At 34.0% G+C, this 19,621-nt stretch overlaps 2 protein-coding genes across 2 annotated transcripts in view; one reads left to right on the forward strand and one right to left on the reverse strand.

Moving 5' to 3' along the window:
- Positions 1-39: 39 nt before the first annotated feature.
- Positions 40-6,233, reverse strand: LOC111641863 (UPF0160 protein MYG1, mitochondrial-like). The gene is made up of 5 exons (XM_023388112.1): positions 6,133-6,233; positions 2,772-3,002; positions 2,585-2,663; positions 298-420; positions 40-225 (listed from the first exon to the last, which is right to left on the reverse strand). Exons 2-5 carry the CDS (start codon positions 2,984-2,986, stop codon positions 40-42), a joined length of 603 nt encoding a protein of 200 aa, XP_023243880.1. The 5' UTR covers positions 2,987-3,002; positions 6,133-6,233.
- Positions 6,234-12,537: 6,304 nt separating this feature from the next.
- The window catches only part of LOC111641862, a 10,447-nt gene continuing 3,363 nt past the window's right edge, over positions 12,538-19,621 (forward strand). The window contains exon 1 of the mRNA XM_023388111.1: positions 12,538-17,909. Within this exon, the coding sequence (XP_023243879.1) occupies positions 13,392-17,909 (4,518 nt within the window). The 5' untranslated portion in view covers positions 12,538-13,391. The remainder of the gene's footprint in view (positions 17,910-19,621) is intronic.

Consider the following 19,621-nt stretch of genomic DNA (forward strand, 5'->3'; position numbering starts at 1 on the left):
AAATAAAATAAGTAAATTAAGATACATTTTAAAAATAAATTACCTGTTTTCAAAGGATCCAATACTAACTGGGACACACTGAACTCTCCACATTCCATTTGTATCTGTATAAATAACAAATTTAATTGATGGAGTTATTGAAAGCTGTTCTTCAAGAGTTAGAAGATGATCTTTCCAAGGACAACCACCATTTTTTAAATCAATAATTTCTCCACTAGAATCAACCTTTGCAACAAAAATAAAATATTGAATAAAATTTGAAATTTACTAATTTCTTTTAATAGCACAATGTTTTACCTCTTCTCTGTTTTTAATTGCACTCTGAACTATTTCTCTAGCTGGCCACCAAACATTATTGTAAAATAAGACTTTGTCCACAAATTCTGAACCAACTAATTCCATTGCAGAAGGAAAAATTTTCTGAAAATAATAAATCACTACATATTATCTCATAGGACAAGGACAAGTCAATTAAATTCTACAAAGAACTATATTTAAGAAATTTAGAAAGTAACATTTTTCTACAAAATCTTCATTCTTGATCCATTACTTTTTCTATCATGCAATAAGAATAACAAAGACTTGAGAAAAGAAATTTTTCAGTTAAGCATAATACTAATTTTGGATAGAATCCTTCAATACTGGTTTGTAAACTTGAGGAGTAGATAAAGCAGATTTAAGAAATGATAATAAAAATGATTTTAATTTCAAATACACAGGAGAACACAATGTTTTAGACTTCAAAAGCCATACTTTTTGTTTATAATTAAGATAGAAAGATCTGTAATAAATCAATAGATTCTACAACTTTAATTATTTTTTCAAAGTAACTGAATGGCCTATCAATTTATAAAAAAACTAGCATCTGTCCATTGTTAAGAAATTCATTTAATTTTGCATAATATACGATTCATTGATAAATGCCATGTTTTCACATCCAAAATTATATTTCAATTCACAAAAAATAAAAAAAATAAACATGTCTCAAAGAACCAGAATATAGTTAATAACATTTTCAAAATAGTTCATTTCATCTTCAGACCACAATAAAAATCAACAAACATTTTAAAAACAATTTTTAAAATGCAAGTTCATAAAATCATCTTAAATACAACAAACAGAATGCATTAGGTTTTTTCTTTACATTAATTACATTTAAGTTCACTTTAATGTAATTAATGGAGTTCAAAGGATTTTAAAGATCTGCTGTCCCAGAATTTTGTATATTAGAACATAAAAAGACATCAAAATCACATTATATGAAATTTGCTCATCCTAAATTATTGCAAATATTTGTATGGCCAGAACTGGTAAGAGTTATTGAAAGAACCAGTAGAGAATAGATTCCAATAGAATGATGCAAGAACACATACAGCAAGCTTAAGTGTGAATGAATAAAGCTGGATAAAAAACTAGGCTAGACTTGGTCTACTTAGAGAAATTTCATTGCTACTCTGAGATATTTTGAAAATCAATTAAAAAATATCTAACATTGGTAAATAAATTTCATATAATGCATATTCTTTATTCTTTTGTGCAAAAAAATATTTTACTAAGTTTGAAAATAAGAGATAACATGACTTTTTGAAATTGAAACTACTTTGTAAAAAATTGCTAAAAACTATATACTGTAAATACTGGATATATCAGATATATCAATAATTCTCATCCTAATCTTTCAGTTAACCTCATAGTCTTATTTGCACAACCATAGTTTTTATAGACAAATGACACTTTCAACAATATTCCAATTCTTTTAAGACAAATTCCTCACAAATTAATAAGAATGGAATAGCTTTATAAATTCATCATCTTATATTTCAAAATATCCCTGTGAATTCATATTATCCTAAAATTTTCCAAATTTTATCTGTTGATAATACTGTATCTTTCTTTGACTTAAGTGAAGAACTGATGTTACCATTTCTTTAATTCATTCCAGTTCAAAATAATGCAGCCAAATTTCATCAAAGTTGTATTATAATTTTCTCTTTTTGACTAAAATAAAAATGATAAATATTTCACATTATGGAATGTTATAAGTTTTTTAATATTTATTCTGTTATTTATCAAAATCATTTTTGTCATTTTTTCTACATTATGCACATTATTATTGAAAGAACTTTTACAAGTTTCATATATTTATGCAATTTCGTAGCTGTAATGATATTTTTTTCCCCCTACTTCTTTCAGGTAGACTTCAATTATTTTCATTTTGTGAAGGTGATTGACAACCTTGTTAATCAGTTTTGTTAATAATTTTGATATCCATCATTAAATTTTTTGTGTCTTTCACAAAGACGACTTAGACAGTGACAAATATATTTTATATTATTGAAATAGTCTGTTGGTCTTTAAAATTCTCTTTTCTCAAAAGTATTGCAATAGAATATTGTTAAAATGCTAACAGATTATGAATTTTTGTTGACATCCTTTTATTTTTCTTATATTTTCTACTGATATTAATATTAATGAAAATGCTCTATCAGCAGAAAATAAAACAATTTATTAAAAGTCAAGTATTGTTTTTTTAATTCATTTAAAATGCTTATTTAATGAGTTTTTCTAAGAATTTATTACATACATCAGTATCTTGATCTTCACAGTTCCAAGGTGGATTTAAATGCTTCACTCTTGAACTCAAATTTGTTGTTATAAGATACCTATTTTAAAATTTCATACAAATCATCATTATTTTAGTTACAAAATACAGAAAATTATGAAAATAGATAACAAATTTACAATCTATATAGAATAATTCTAAAAATTACCTTCCAGGTTCATCATGAGTTGAAATACCATTATCAATAGCATCAATTTCTTCAAGAAAATGTTCATACATCCGATCAAATATAACTGAAGTCTTCTCACTATTACAGTCATCTTTAGTAATTGTTGCAATAATTTCACGACCAAAATGAAAGTAAACAAGACCAGCACTGCTAAGTTTAGTAACCCAAGGTTTATCACCACATAGACTATTCATACTTTCATTAAATGATCTAAATTAAAAATAATTATAAATAAATATTTAAGTAATGTTTTAATAAGATACAAATTATGTAAATAAAAATGTTAAAGCTTGATCTAAACCTATTTTCTTGATAAGTAGTCTTTCCTCACATTTTATAGTTTAATAATATAAAGCTGTGTGGAATGTTACATTAGAGTCTTATATGTTGTGTTATGGAATATACTAATATTCTAAAACTATTTATCAATTAAATATACATCAATTTATTCCAACCAAATTGCTATAATTCAAAAAGTACAGATTGTATGACAATCAATTCAGAGAAGCTAAATATAAAAACAGAATTTCAAATATTTACATAAAAACTAAATTATGAAAATACTTTATACATTGTTGATTTGCAAAGGATAGTTTTAAAATAAATTTTATATTTATTTAGGCACGTAAAATTTTAAAAAACTATTAATATATAAACAAACATATTTTTCTTTTATCAATTACATCATTGAAAATTTTAATTATACAAACACTTGTCTAAGATTGTTGCTTTATTTTTGAAATCTTGATTAAATTTAAAAAAAACATTACAGTAGAATCTGCTTATTGTAATGACTCTGAGATTCTCCTATACTGTTAACTATAACCATAATATTAAGGAGAGTAAGAAAATAAGATTACAAATAATGGAAATTCTGGTTTTATTGACTCTGGCATTAAAAAGACATGTTAAAACTATTTTAAAATTAATAACTTAGATTTACTAATAAGTATAATAATAATTATTATTTAATAGTAATTATATTTTAAAAACTGCATAATTGTTAATATACCACTCACCAAATAAACCATCACCAGTATGAAAGTAATGAGGAAGTTCACATTGAACTACATAATGCTAAATTGTTACACAGAGTAAGGCACAACTCAAGTACCTCGAATCGCTTGAGATCTATAGGGCAATTAAACAAGGAGTCGCTATTAACTTCAAGGAAACAGACATGCTTTCCACAGCATGGTGTGCCATTTTTTAACTAGATTCCAACAACAGAAACTTGCATTAAGGATAATTTAAATTATGGAGGATATTTATGTCATAATTTACGTAAAATTAATTGATTATTTATTCAGATAAACATATGAAAAATATTTGAAGCATAAGTTTTAACGCAACATATTTGAATTACGTAATCCAAACTTTTAAAAAGCATTTTATTTTATGAGCTGTTTGTTTGATATCATTTATACCTGAAGATGTCTATTTCACATAGACGAAAATGTTCATAGTAAGAATTTTTCTGTTTTGTTATGAACTGGTGATGGTTTATTTACTGAGTGGTATATTAATAGTAATTAATCCAATATTGTTTGCCTGTTTGATTTTGCACACATCTTTAACGACTAGACCAGGGGTGGCCAACAAGTTTTTGCCCGGGCCAAATTGGAAAGAAAACTTATTACACAGGCTCAACCAGAGGCTGCCCTACGAAGATTTTGAGATGGTGCGAGTTCTCATTGTGGTGTCACCCCGTAGAGACTAAATTGTACATAGAGATTACAGATATGTTTTTCACATTATCATGCTTTATCAACATTCTATGCTGTACTTAAGAGATTTGTAATGGAGGGTTAACTCTAAACGCACAGTGAGTTGTTGACCATATTTTTAGGCATTAGAATTTTTCATCAAGCTATTCGAACTTGAATAGCTAATATTGAAAGATTAATCACAGGCCATATAAATTCATTCGATGGGCCATATGTTGGCCATGCCTGAGCTAGACTATAATTTAAGTATGAAATACAAGCAATTTAAACTACTGCACTGAGAGCAAACGATTAAAGTGTTTAATATTTAAAGCACTAATTAAGACTGATAGCAATAACTGATAACATTCTGTATATAATCAGCCATATATCAGGGCAAGTAGTAAGGGAGAAAAAAGCATTTTACCCATTTACCATTTACTGAAAGACAACAACTATAACTGAACTCTGATTAAATAAACAAAGTTTCTAACTTATACTTTCTGACATAATTACCTTATAACATTAAACAACTGTTAACAATAACCATGATTACAACAAGCAGATTCTGCTTTATATATATATTATACAGTATCTTAAGGATATATTATATGTTATAAAAAAAATTCAAGACATGATAAACATAATCAAAATTTGAAGTATTCCTTTTTTTATTTTTTTTAACCTTTAACAAAGTTTTATTTTAACTGTCAAAATACAGTAGACCCTCCCTAAAACACAGTAGATACGTTCCGTTTTATATGAATTCCATGTTTTACGAGTCACTTAAATACATGAGCCAATCACAGCCCGGCACGTGTGCAGTTTAGGGACTATGGCTGTTTTAAAGGTTTTCTTCCATAAAATTAATTGATTCTAGACTAATTTGACTCAACATTTCCAAAACACGTATAATTTTTTGAGAATAATCCATATAAACTATGCTAGAAACAAAAAATTGTAAGATTACTTATTGAGAGTGCACTGTTCCATTCAAGCTTAAGCAATGTGCAATGCCATTGCTTAAGCTTGTTTTTGATGTGTTTTCTGATAAGTTATTTTTCTGTGAAAAATTCACTGAACTTTGAAGACATCATTAATACAAATATAATTTTTATGGCCGTTAAATAATAAATGGTTTTTAGTAGGTCCGCTGCTCGTTTAAACTCAACGGTTTGTGCAATATCCGCTATTGGTCTAGATTCGACCAATCCTGTCGTGACACGAGTCGGCAATGACATTTTACTGTATTATACAAGTCTCTTTTAGCGTGTTTATATGAATACAATCACAATTTTTTCGCTGTGTTATACGAATCCATATTATATGAACCCATGTTATAGGGGAGGTCTACTGTATTGCATTGTATAGCTAGAATAAACAATGGCATATTTATTCATAATTTATGATAAATTAAATTATAAATAAATCTTGATAGTAAATGGCATGACACTTTCTGAAAAGTTTATGTTATAGAATAACTGTTAAACGCGATAAAGATTAAAAGTAGCAGCATTTCAAAATTGAAAATTGTAATATCAGACAAATGTTCATAGATATAATGTAAAAACTTGCACCACCCCTATTATCAATTATAATTTGAACAACATTAACACTATACATATATTATATACCTTTGATGATGATCATATCTATGTTTATCAGGATTATAACAGCCTCCAACATCTACCACAATATGACAATCTTTAAGAATATTTTCATCTCTAGTTCTGTAATAATATTTTTATTAAATCAATTATTAACATTTATTTCTTTTATTATTATTATTATTAAAATTGATACTTAATGAATAAAATATTTATCATTATGAAAATGAGGCTTCTATGTGTTTGTAGATCTATCAAGCAATTAAATTAGTCTGAAATTATTATAGTTCTACTGTAATGACAAATAAAGTATTATTTAAAATAGTTAAAATTCTTACTAAATGAAATAAAATAATACTTTACAAAAGTAACAAGAATCTTAAGAGAGTATATCTTATTGAAAAATAGAAAATTTTTACATTTACAAAGTTTAGGATTAGGAAAATTTTAAAAAATTCATAAGTTAAAATGAGAACAGCTTTAATTTGTTTAAAAATGATCTTGAGACATATTTTTATGATCATTCATGAAAAACATTTGTTTTCATTACAATTTCTTATTTTTTGCTGGTTATTAATATCTTCATGAGTTTATTTATACATAAAGCCAGTACAATAGTAGTAATTCATTATCATTCAAATAACTAATTGAAATACTTTTTGAATTCAGTTAAAATTTACTACTATTATAGTCATATTTGTGAGGATCACAAATATTAGTAAATTTCACTTTAACATTAAGTAACAGATCTGTTATCTATAAGTTATAGAGCATTAGACAGAGAACAGTTTCTCTTGGTTGACTAGCTTAACATAAAGGTCATATGCTGAAGGATTTATTGTTTACAAGGGAAGTACATTTGATAATTTAGTTAAACATGGCATCAAATGAGAGATAATTAAAAGCATTAGGTATCTTGTAGGAAAAGGAAACTGAGTGCTGCAGCATAATTTTTGTTTTGGTGTGACACAAAAACACAAATGTAGTGATAAGCTTCTAATATTCTGTCTAACAAGGGGACCTTACAGTCTCAGAAATTCAGTTTGGGATGAGACTTCACAGGTTAGTAGTATACCTCAAGGGTGTCCACCCAGAAGAACTGTAAAGTGCACTAGCCAGAAGATTTCAAGAAAAAGGACTCTAAAGTTTTAATTGCAGCTCATATACTGGTCGATTTTACACTATGGCAGCACAGCGAAATGGCTGAGTCTGTAGTGAACTTGCTTGCCATGCAGGCGATCTAGGTTCGATCCTACCTTTGGCTAACTTTTTTTTTTAATTGTTTTAAAAATTATAACAACTTTTAAATAAAGTTAATGACCTAAAAGTATTATCAATCAAATCATAAATAATTTTATTTTATTTATGAAATGACTGTTACAGATAATTAAAACGTGAATTAAAGATAATATTTTATTTTTAAAAAGTTGAATAATTTCAAATGCATTTTTAATGGAAATAAATTAAACTTTAATTACACTATAACAAATTTTTGGGTAGGGTTTTATTTATATAAAAAATTTTACAATATTGTCTTTATTTGTCAATTTTTTATTTTACATACAAGCACCAGAATGATAATTATCATAAAAACATTGAAAATAAAAACTATTTTGACATCTTGCACAATTTATGAAGGACAACCTTTTTTTAAAAAATCTGTTGGAAAACATACTTCGTTTACATTCATGAAAATTTCTCTTTCATCAGAAAGCCTGGAAGCGTACTAGGCATACCAGACCATTTTATTAAAAATTGGCGATGACAGTTGATGATGCACTACACAGGTCAACAGTGGTATTTGTGCCCAGGTATTTTGAGCTGATTTCATATGAATTTGATGTCCTGAATTCAAATATAGCATTAGTTTTTGCCTAGGAGCTCTAATTTTTAAGATATAGCATTTTAGCGAACTATACGTTTCAATATCTTAATTAATTAAGTTAAATCCATGGATCAAGTAAAAAAACTAAACACGGAATTTGTATTATCATATTATGCAAATATTATTCTATACAAAGATAGAGGAAAAAGTCATCAATAAAACTAAACAGTTACACATTGAGGAAACTTATTTTCCATGACTTTTGTGAACGTATTTTGGAGCAATCCCTTTTTAAACTCCAGCAGTAATCTGCCATCATATGCATATCCCATCTTCCTTGGTAGCAGTCCTCCATAGTTTTAATATCCTGGTGAAATCTTTCACCTTGTTCTTCACTGGTGTCTCCTAAATTTTCAGGAAAACGGTCTAAGTGACTGTGTAAATAGTGCACCTTAATACTCATGTTACACCCAAGGGATTTGAAACTGTTAAGCATCTCGTTTACCAGTTCAACATAATTTTCAGCTTTGCATTTGCCTAGAAAATTTCTGACAACTGCAACAAATGAAGTCCAGGCTTTTCACTCAGCTTCATTCATTGAATTTACGAAGGCAAGATCGTTAATGAGTTGTCTTATTTGTGGGCCATCAAATATTCCTGCTTTAATTTTTTCTATACTTAACTGAGGCATTTTTTCCCCTTTTATATGCAAAGCATATAAAAGGGGAAAAAATCAAGAGCCTTTACAAACTGCTTCATTAGGCCTAGCTTGATGTGCAGTGGAGGAAAGATGATTTTCTCTCATTCAACAAAGAGGTCGTTAATGACATTTTTTTTCTCCAACGTCCATGTTTTCTCTCTTAGGCCACTCTTTTCTAATCCAGTGGTGTGTTTTGTCTCTACTATCCCAGAGGCACAAAAAGCAAGGATATTTGGTGTAGCCAATTTGCTGTCCAAGGAGAAAGTTTACCATTTTTAAGTCTACACAAATTACCCATTGATGTTCACGCTACTTTATCTTCTCCAAGACCAGAGCTATGGTGTTATATTCTTCTTTCATTTTTGTTGAGTGAGCAATTGGTACTGAACCATATTTGTTTCCATTGTGTAGAAGGACACATTTCAAACTTCGTTTTGAGCTGTCAATAAATAGGCACCAATCATCTGAAAAATATTCAAGAAGGCTCATTTTTTCCAAGAGCCCTCTAATTTCGTGACAAAACACAAGATTGTCTTCTTGAGAGAAGAAGGATAGCAGATCATTTTCTCTTGCACGGTAAAAGGTGATTTTGGTTCCTTGCTCCAGTAAATTTTTCTCCTTCAACCTGGAAGCCAATAATTTCAGAAGCTTCTTTTGGCAGGTTGAGATCTCTGGTGAGGTCATTTAACTCATCCTGGTTGAAACATTGAGGAATTGATGACATTGATACAATCAATAGCTATTGATTGTATTTTTATACAGTCTTCACAGGAATTTATTTCTCTATTATTTTCAATCAGATAAGCACAGTGTTGTATACGCTTTATTAGATTTTTTACCTGTCTATGAAATAGACGTCACAAGGTTGAACAAGAGGAGTACATTTTGGAGGAATCATTTTAATTGTACAAGTTGGTGATTTCTCATCATCCTGAAAGATTTCCTCATATAATTCAGGCTTTGTTTGTCCACCCCAAAAGTCAATAATTAATAGAAACTGTTCTTTTCCCACAAGACTTTAAACAACAGTTGAGAAAGTCAATATATAGTCCTGTCATTAGCATCCCAGATTTCAAAGATGTTATTACAACATTTTTATATTTTTGCACATATTCATTTACTGTTTTTTGAACTTGAGGGTCAAAGTTACTGGTTGCTTCTTGTAAACAAACAAATACTTGAGGTAGGACTTTTCTAGACAGAATGAGAGCATACTGAGCGATATGTGTATGTGTCACTTTATTCATGTCATGCCTTTTGACGAAAATAGTTTTGCTTCCTTTTTCATCCAGAGTCCTATTGTACACCGACTGATACTGACATCCTGGAAAGAGAAAACAAGCTATATTGAGGTATTGTAAGTTTAAAATCCACAAGTACAGGGGATGTCCATGTCCATTGTCATAGCTGACAAAAACATCAAGAAAAATTTAAAACACCTACATGTGCAGCTAACAGCCTACCAACTCCAGCAACCATTTAAAACACACATGTGCAGTTGCAGGACACAAATGTGCAAGTTTTGAAAAGTTAATTTTGGCATATCATGAATGTTAAATGCATGTCTAAAGGATTACAATAAAAAATTGTCATAGAGATCAAATTAGTAGCAATCATAAACTCAATTGACATATAGTACACAATAAGCTTATAACCAGCAATCCACCCAGAGTGTTTACATAGAGAAATTTGACTTGAAAATTCTGACTTCAGCCTTGCTGAGTTGTACATATGTGAAAAAAATCATATCATTAATAGTCATGTGGTTGCTTTGAACTTCAATCACAGATAAAACTGAGATAAGCAGGGGACCACTGAGTCAATTCTTAGTGACCACTTAAACTGCATGGGTTGGCAAAACCTGACCTCTGTGTTGTCAGATGGCGTTAGGAGGGCAAAATTCAGTGGAGGAGGTCATTGGTATGTCGATAGGTGTTCTTTTTGGTGAATAAGACAGGTGGACAAATTTAACAATTAACAAAAGAAAGTTTATTATACAACTAAACCTACGATACATATAACTAAACCTAAGATTAGATGCGGTTAAATGAGTTAGATGCATTATATAAGTTAGCTGCAGTTAAATACATATACACTCCTATGGAGTGGATTGACAAAAGTTTCTAAACAGCTTGCATGCTGACCTAATGACCTAGTTCTGTTACTACTTATGCTGAGATAGAGTTTACAAGAATCTATAGATACATCAATATTCATTGATTAGATTAGATGACGTTCATTCAATCAGAGAGAGAGAAATTCGATGAGGATTGGTGATTGTATGGCAGGTCTTCTTTTCATTGACTTGCATTGGCTGAGACAGTGTTTGTGGAGGTCCGCTGAACCTGGCACCTAGTAGTCAATTACTTTGGGGCACTAATTAATCTATTCACCTTCCTTCAGACTTCGCATGGGATGACCGCCCGGAACTTCGGTGTCTCCACCTTTTATGCTTGGTGCCTGGGAAAATGACCATGTGATTGACTATTGACATGTCGAAAGTTCACTCCCGGATGCGAGCATAGGTTTCTTCCAATGATGTTTAATAACAGCTGTCCCTCTTTCACAATTGAATGTTTTCCTTTTGCCATCTTGTTGTCAAAATTCCTCTCAGTTTGTTTAGAGAGAATATTATCTGATCCAGTCTAAAGCAATTTTTTTTTTTTAATAATTGTGTTAAGAAATTAAATTCAATTCGTAATTTTGCGCGAAATTCACTCATTCCTCCGCTCAGGCCCGTAGATAGGCCTGTTGTATGTAAATAGCAGATATGTAAATAAAAATGTTTTTGTATGTTTGGCAATGCCCAGCCAAAAAGTAAGAATGCTAAACACAAAATTTAAAACCATATTACAAGTTTGGTTATTGACAAGACTATGTCTTGTTTATAAAATTGTACTACCATTTTATGATACCAGCATAGAGGTACAAAAGAGTACATGTTGAGAGTTGATATTTGGCACAGAGTATCTGGATTTTTTTATGTGCAAATGATTTGGGCATTTTTTTATGCCCAAATCATTTGTGCATAAAAAATCCAAACTTGTAGGTAGTCAGGGGACTGAGAACAGAGTCAAAATAAAATACAAAATGGCAACCCTCTTCTACAAACAGGCAAAACAGGCACCTCATCCCACCGAAGTCAGGTGGGGGAGAGTACCACCCACAGTCATTCTAAGAAGTGAACTCTGACCTTAGGACTGAACACACAGTTTCTTCCATGTTAAATAAAATTTGTAATCTAATTTTGTAAATTTGGGAGTGCTTCAAATATGACATTAAAACGGTTTTATGTTGTTACAAGTAGTTTTTTTAACATTATCTAGTATAGTAAAATTGTGGGACCAATAAAAATTTGATGTTATATTAGGGTTGTTGTTACATCCGATGAAGTTATAATCAGGTTAAACTGTATATGGTTTGCGCAAAATAAAAATATAATTTCGGACAATAGCCATGATTATTTTATCAAAAATGGGAACTTTTCATATTGTGCCCTAAAGCAGCAATACCAAAGAAGATTGGAGAATGAGAACGAGACCCACCTTGAGTGTCAGTGATTCCACTTAGTAGTGCGTCTCCAAGACATAGTGTTGTCCCAAATACGGCTTTGCCATTTTACTTGTTTTAGTCTACCATTGTTATGTTTATCATAAGGTGTCAAGAAGGAAAAGAGTGGGGAGTCTACACCATCACAAAAACATGGATCAAAATTTAAGTAATAAATTAATACTACAGATAAGAATATCAAACTAACATGCAATTATCAATAGATATTTTCACACATCATACATCAATTTTGCTAAACAGGAAATGATGTCACAACTTTAACTCAAAAGTATGCTTTAAATCAAAAAATGGTCTAGAGTTTTCAATTCAAAATTAACCTGTTTACAACCCTTCCATTTTTTACACACATTTCTGTTACTGTATCTGATGAAGAACCATCTAGTTCAATAGACTATGAATTTCTGAGAAACCATCTAGCCCAAAAGTTCCAACTGAACATAATTGTGAGATAGCAAAAATTCTTATATTTGAAGTAATCCTTAATAATAACGTTTCATGAATTACGCAACAATTGTTGTTCTTAGCTACCTGAGAAAGTCTCCCGTTACATTTTCTCGAAAGCAACATGACGCTTTCTCGTGAACTATTAACCTCTGCACGGCCGAAATCGTCCGTGAGTATCATCAGAGACGGCCGAAAAGAGTTAGTCGCTGCCTTAGTCCTCGGAGAGGAAAGACGTCCCTTCAATTATCATCCATTAAGGAATCCGAATTAATCGCCATAGGATAAACTTGTCTGTGTGTGTGTGTGTGTGTGTGTGAATCGCCTGGATAACGAATCAGAAACCTTAAACCCATCGGAAGCTGTTATAATCCGAACAAGATCCGAACAAGACCCGAATCTATTAACAAAGGTATTTATCATCCCGCGAAGTGTATGTGCACTCTCTCTCTCCGCGAAAATTCTTCATCCAATAGATTTGTAAATAAACCCTTGTTAATTAAGTGTATCTGAGTCACTTCCAATGTTGTCTCTCGAATCGACATTAAGAATCCGTCTGACCACATACGGAACCGCTCGCGCGACGGCGTGACGTAATCGCCGTCTCGGTTTCCGTGTTTCGAGAAACACGGTGGTGTCACTCCTGACAGGGTACCAAAGAGGTGCCGACCCGAAAGGTCACAGTGGTGTCAGAGCGCGGGATTTTAAGATAGTGGGAATTTAAGATAGTAACGGAGACTAGCTAGGAAAATGGAAGGGAAAGAAGGTCGCGCGCCGCGTGGAGAGACAGCAGGAAGTGCTGCGGTAGGCGGACTTGGGGGCATGATTCCTCTCATACCTTCTTTTGCCGGAGATCCAGATGGCCTTAAGGTCACGGATTTTTTTGAGTCCTTAGATGAGATTGGTAAATTGACAAATTGGACCAAGGCGCAATGTTTAGGAGTAGCTAAATTGCGATTAACGGGGATAGCCCGAGATTTTGCGTGGAAGGATGCCACGATGAAAGATGTAACAACTTATGACGAGTTCAAAAAGCTTATGATAAAAAGATTTGAAAAGGAACCTATCTCTTTACAATTACAAAAGTTTCACGCTTGCGTGCAAGCGCCGGGAGAGGACGTGCAGACTTACGCCGTCCGATTGCAAACCTTAGTGGTAGAAATTATTAAAGAGCAACCTAGTGATAATGCACAGGAAAGGGAAGTTGTAAAACGGTGCCAACAAAAGGAAAGAGACAAACGGTTGTTAGTACAGTTTATGAGTGGACTCAATGATCGAATAAAGCGACACGTGATGTCAAAAGAGCCCGATACCTTCGATAAGGCGGTGCGAATAGCTATTAGCGAAGAGAGCATAGAACAATTAACGGGAAAATCTCGGGGAATAATAAGGACTATAGATAACACTAGCGAAAAAGATACTAACCATAACCCATTAGAAGAAACGTTGACGAAAATTCAGGAGCAACTTCAACGATTGACACCTTCGGACTATAGTAGAAGAGATCCTCGACGTGGACCTCCCCGTGGTTGGCGTCCTCGGGATTATCGAGACTCACGACGACAATATCAATCTTCCGGGGGACGAGGCGACGACTCACAAGGACCCCGCGATACATACTTTGATAGAACAAGGCGGGAAAATCAGGACCTTACATATGCCCCTCGATATGGAACGAGGAATTTCACGAATAATCCTAGAGGTCGAGGAATCGGACGAGCTCGATCAATACCGCCTAGGAGACAAGCATATGGGCGAATTAATAAAGTAAACTGGCAAAAGCTTAGAAGGGGGACTAATCAAGGATCTACTAAGGATCCACCGTATCCAAGGAGAAACCACTTCCAGTCACCTGGAGAGACAAATCATTTCCGATCATCGAGAATAACAAACGAATACCAAGCAGGACGTGGGATGCAACTAATATATAGAAACCGAGGGGGAATTAAATCGCTGGGCCGTGATTTCGAACCGAATTTAGCTTGTCGTATCAATGGATATGCTGTTCGATTGGCCATAGATACCGGCTCTAAAGTAACGCTTCTTTCCTATGCTCTAGCTCAACGAATCGCTCAAGTACAACTTGATAGGAAAAAGGGGACGATTTTATTCCAGAGCGTTACAGGCCATGGGATAATAACATACGGAGCCCTAGACGTTTGTTTTGAAATTGGCCCTTTACGGTTCTCATACTCTTGCTATATAGTTGATAATGTGATTACTCAACCGTTTGATGGATTACTCGGAAGAGATATCATTACCTCACAAGGATTAACAATTTGTTTAGCAAGAGAGATATTAATACTCCCCAAGGGAGAGGAGATCCCTTTCCAAAAGGGGCCCAAAAGACAGAGAACAACAACATTAGCACAGGTGGATAGAAAACGAAATTATAAGGGCACCTATATAAAGTCTGGAAAATACACGAGGCCCAAGCAGTCTTCCATCCCAGATATTTCTAAAAATAGACCTCCGGAACCCAGATCAACAGGGAATTCAGAACCAACTCAAGAGGTAGTTCTATTAACAGATTGTAATCTTTCTCCAAGAACGGAAGTAATTACAATGGGCCGAATCATCGGAGTGAAGAAAAAAGGCCTAGTCGGAATTATAGAAGCAGGGAAGCTTCAGCAGGATGGAGTTGCGGGAGCAGATATCCTAGTCAAAACTAAGAAAGGAGGACAAGTGCCTATTCGCATAAGCAATTTCTCCACCCAACCGAGGAAGATTCCCAAGGGAGAATGTATAGGGACCTTTCTTCGAGCCATGGAAGACAACCCTTCCCCAACTTCGAAGCCTATCAATCTATCACCTAACCCAACCATTACCAAAGAGGAATTTAGTCGACTATTTGATTGGTCCCATATCGGAAAAGAAAAGAAAAAACCATTACTAGATTTATTATACAAATATCACCATGTCTTTGCTACCCACGATTACGACTTAGGATATTGTCAGGTAGTCGAACATGAAATTAATACTGGAGATGCTTCTCCCATCTATCAACCTCCGTATCGGATACCCTATGCTCAGAGGGAGAAAATGAACGAAATCATTGACGAATTACTAGAGAACAAAATAATAACCCATTCAAAATCACCATGGTCAGCGCCAGCATTATTGGTTAAAAAGAAGGACCCAGGACTATGGCGTCTCGTCATAGACTATAGGAAATTAAACAAAGTGACTAAAAACGATCCATATCCCTTACCTTTGGTGCAGGAAGCACTCAGCTTGATGGGACAAGCAAAATACTTCTCCACCATGGACACCCTTTCGGGGTTCTGGCAATTAGCCCTAAAGGATAAGGAGAAATCCGCATTTTCCAGTCCCGACGGACACTATCAGTGGAATCGTATGCCGATGGGCCTGGCTGGAAGTCCTGCCTCTTGGCAACGCGCGGCGGACTTTATCCTTCATGGGTTAAAAGGAAAAACCTGCCTTGTCTATATGGACGATATCTTAACCTTCAGTTCGGACTTTCAGAGCCATTTAACACGGCTAGAACAAATCTTTCAACGTCTGGCTGCTGCCGGCTTAAAATTAAAACCAAAGAAATGCCATTTTTTACAAAGACAGATTAAGTTTTTGGGACATGAGGTATCAGACGAGGGAATACGACCAGATCCAGATAAAATCAATTGTGTATTGACTTTTCCTAAACCTGTTAACAAACATGACATCAAATCATTCTTAGGCTTAACCGGATATTACCGACGTCATATAAAATCTTATGCAGATATTGCTAAACCATTAACAAATCTATTAAAGAATGATGCTCAGTTCCAGTGGGGGGAGGAGCAAGAACAAAGTTTTGAAAGGCTAAAAGAGATAATTACATCGGCTCCACTATTAAAATCCCCAGATTTTTCTAAACCTTTTATTTTGGCTACGGACGCCTCTAATGAAGCGATCGGTGCAGTATTATCCCAGGAAGATGAAAGAGGGGAGATGCCCATTGCCTATGCAAGTCGTATATTAAGGAAGCCCGAAAAGAACTATAGCACTACGGAGAAGGAGTGCCTAGCAGTGGTGTGGGCTACGAAATATTTTAAACCGTATTTATACGGCAGGAAATTCACCATTATAACCGATCACCGCCCATTGAGGTGGCTTATGAGTAATAAGGATTCTAGTTCAAACTCTCGCATTGCCCGATGGATTATATTTCTACAGGAATTTGACTTTACTATCACCCATAAAGCAGGAGATTGCCATAAAAATGCAGATGCATTAAGTCGTATCCCTATTCGACAGATTACCCAGAAGGAAGAACTCGTACCTATTTATTCCAAAACCCAAATTCGAGACTTACAGAGACGAGATCCAAAATGGAATTCCATCATCCAAAACTTAGAAAATAATATTACCGTTCATCCTAACCTTGAAAAATTTTTCTTGGATGAAGAGGAAACCCTCTATCACCTACAACCTACCAATCAGGGGGATACTTTGGAACAATTGGTTATACCATCCATCTTAATACCGTACATTCTACATACCTATCATGACACTCCAATTGGTGGTCATTTGGGACCCCAGAAAATGCTACAAAAACTTCAACCCTTATTTTTTTGGTCGACTATGAACCGAGATATAAAAAACTACTGTCAAAATTGTCAACGATGTGCTCTCCATAAACGAAAGGATAAACGAACTGAAGCTGAGTTACAGCTATTTCCTCCTTTAACACATCTATTTGAACGTACTGCTATGGATATAGTGGGACCTTTACCCATTACCAATAACGGAAATAAATATATATTAGTCTTTGTTGACCATTTTAGCCGCTATGCCGAAGCTATACCTCTACCTAACACCCTTAGTAAAACTATTGCTAAGGCCTTTGTTGTTAATATCATCTTGAGACATTCCACCCCAGTACAACTTCTTACCGACAGAGCTCCAAATTTAATCTCAAAAATGTTCAAGGAGGTATGTGAATTACTTCAAATTAAACGACTGCTTACGACAGCTTATCACCCAGCCTGCAACGGCATAGTCGAAAGGTTCAATAGAACCCTCATTGACATTATCTCACATTATGTGTCGAAGGATCAACAAGATTGGGATGAGTGGATTCCCTATGCTTTATTCGCATATAACACCACAATCCATGCTTCTACCAATGATAGCCCATTTTTCTTGCTATATGGAAGGGACCCAACATACCCATTTGACCTCATCACCCGTCCTACACGGACACGATATGACGTGGAAGAGAACTTTGCCGCAGAATTGCAATTACGAATGGCTAACGCACATCGGGTTGCTCAAGAACACGCCGAGCAAGCTGCTAGAGAACGTCAGAAACAACACCGTCGTACTCATAAAATATCTACTTATCAAGTGGGGGATAGAGTTTTCCTTAACGAGATCGCTCTCTCTCCGGGTCTAAAGAAGAAACTAGCACCCAGATGGTCGGGTCCATTTCGCATTATAACTAAATTGAGTCCTGTTACCTTTATAATCGAAAATATCCAAACAAAAAAGACCCTTCATGTCCACGCTAACCGGTTAAAACATGGCACCGCTCAGCAAGAATTAGAAGAAATGAATGAATCTGAAACACAATCAATCATAACTTCTAATTTAGCAAAATCCAAAGACCCATTACCTTCCACCTCCATGTTCATCGATCCATGGGATGAAGTCATCCTCACCGAAATACAGCAACAAGCAGAATCAGAAAGAGAAGACGAAGAAGACGTAACTACTGAGGAGAAAACGAGAGAACCTGAACTAACTCCTTCACCTCCTTATGCCTTAAGAAGTCAAGGACCAGTGGAGGAACAACCTTGGATTCTTCCCACTCCTCGACGAAGTCGAATTCCTAAACGAAAGGCTAGCCCACCTAAAAATGGAGTTAACACTCAACCAAAAATGACCAAACGAGGGACTTAACGTGAGAAACAAAAAATGCATGACCCCAGGGCTCCTTCCTTCTCTAAACTTTTTAAAATAAACGTGAACCAAGAAAAAAAAAACTTGAAAAAAAAACTTGATATAGTCCCTCTCTACATCTCTTTAATCACTTCAATTTTTTTTTCTCCTCCAGAATATCATCATCCACCATGCACTTAACCCTTCTGCTCCAACTTGCCTTCCTCACCTCAGGGATCTCCACTCTCCATATCAACCCACGAGAGGACCCTCATAACCTCCACAAAGGTGTGTCTTTGTACACCAAGGAAATTTCTTTATGACTACCAATTACTGGATTCTTGTTTTGGATATATCTTTTGATTCTTACGAGGAACAATTACACCTTTTAAAGCGACATATTCAATTGTTAATCTCATTAGTACAGCGAATGCGCTCTTCATCTCAAGATGACCCTACTGTTCCACGATGGTCTCTATCTGTTGATGAACTCACCTTCCTACAAACCACCCTAACAGGATATGAAGCGGATTACCGGGAATTACAAACATTAGTAACCCTTACTAACGTTACTCGAGAAAAAAGAGGCTTAATAAATGCTGGAGGCAAAATCCTCAAATATCTATTTGGAACAGCCACATCGGAAGATATTGAAAGTCTCAACGAAAAAATAGCGCAATTATCCGAAACAAACATGGAATTTACTCACTTTCTCCAGTCTCAAGCAACTTTACTCAATGATACCTTGCGAATCGCCAAGACAAATCGAAACCAAATTTATACTTTGATAAAAAAGCAAACCCTCATCGAAGAAACATTAATCCAACACCAATATCATTTAGCAGTAGAATCAGCAGTTCGATCTACCGAGTTCTCCATCAGAGAATTTCGAACTCTAATACTTGAGATCCGAAATGCCATCGAAACCTTGGAACAAGGCCGACTTAGCACTTATTTTCTCCCCAAAGAAGTGTTATTGAACACCCTCAAAGAGATACAATTACATTTACCCGAAGGATATTCCTTCTTGGAAACACCCCGACTTGAAACCATCTTCAAATATTACCAATGGACATCTATTACAGCCATAGCCTTAC

This window comes from Centruroides sculpturatus, unplaced genomic scaffold (genome assembly GCF_000671375.1).
Source record: "Centruroides sculpturatus isolate CEXI.00-Female unplaced genomic scaffold, Cexi_2.0 scaffold1569, whole genome shotgun sequence".
Classification (NCBI taxonomy): domain Eukaryota; kingdom Metazoa; phylum Arthropoda; class Arachnida; order Scorpiones; family Buthidae; genus Centruroides; species Centruroides sculpturatus.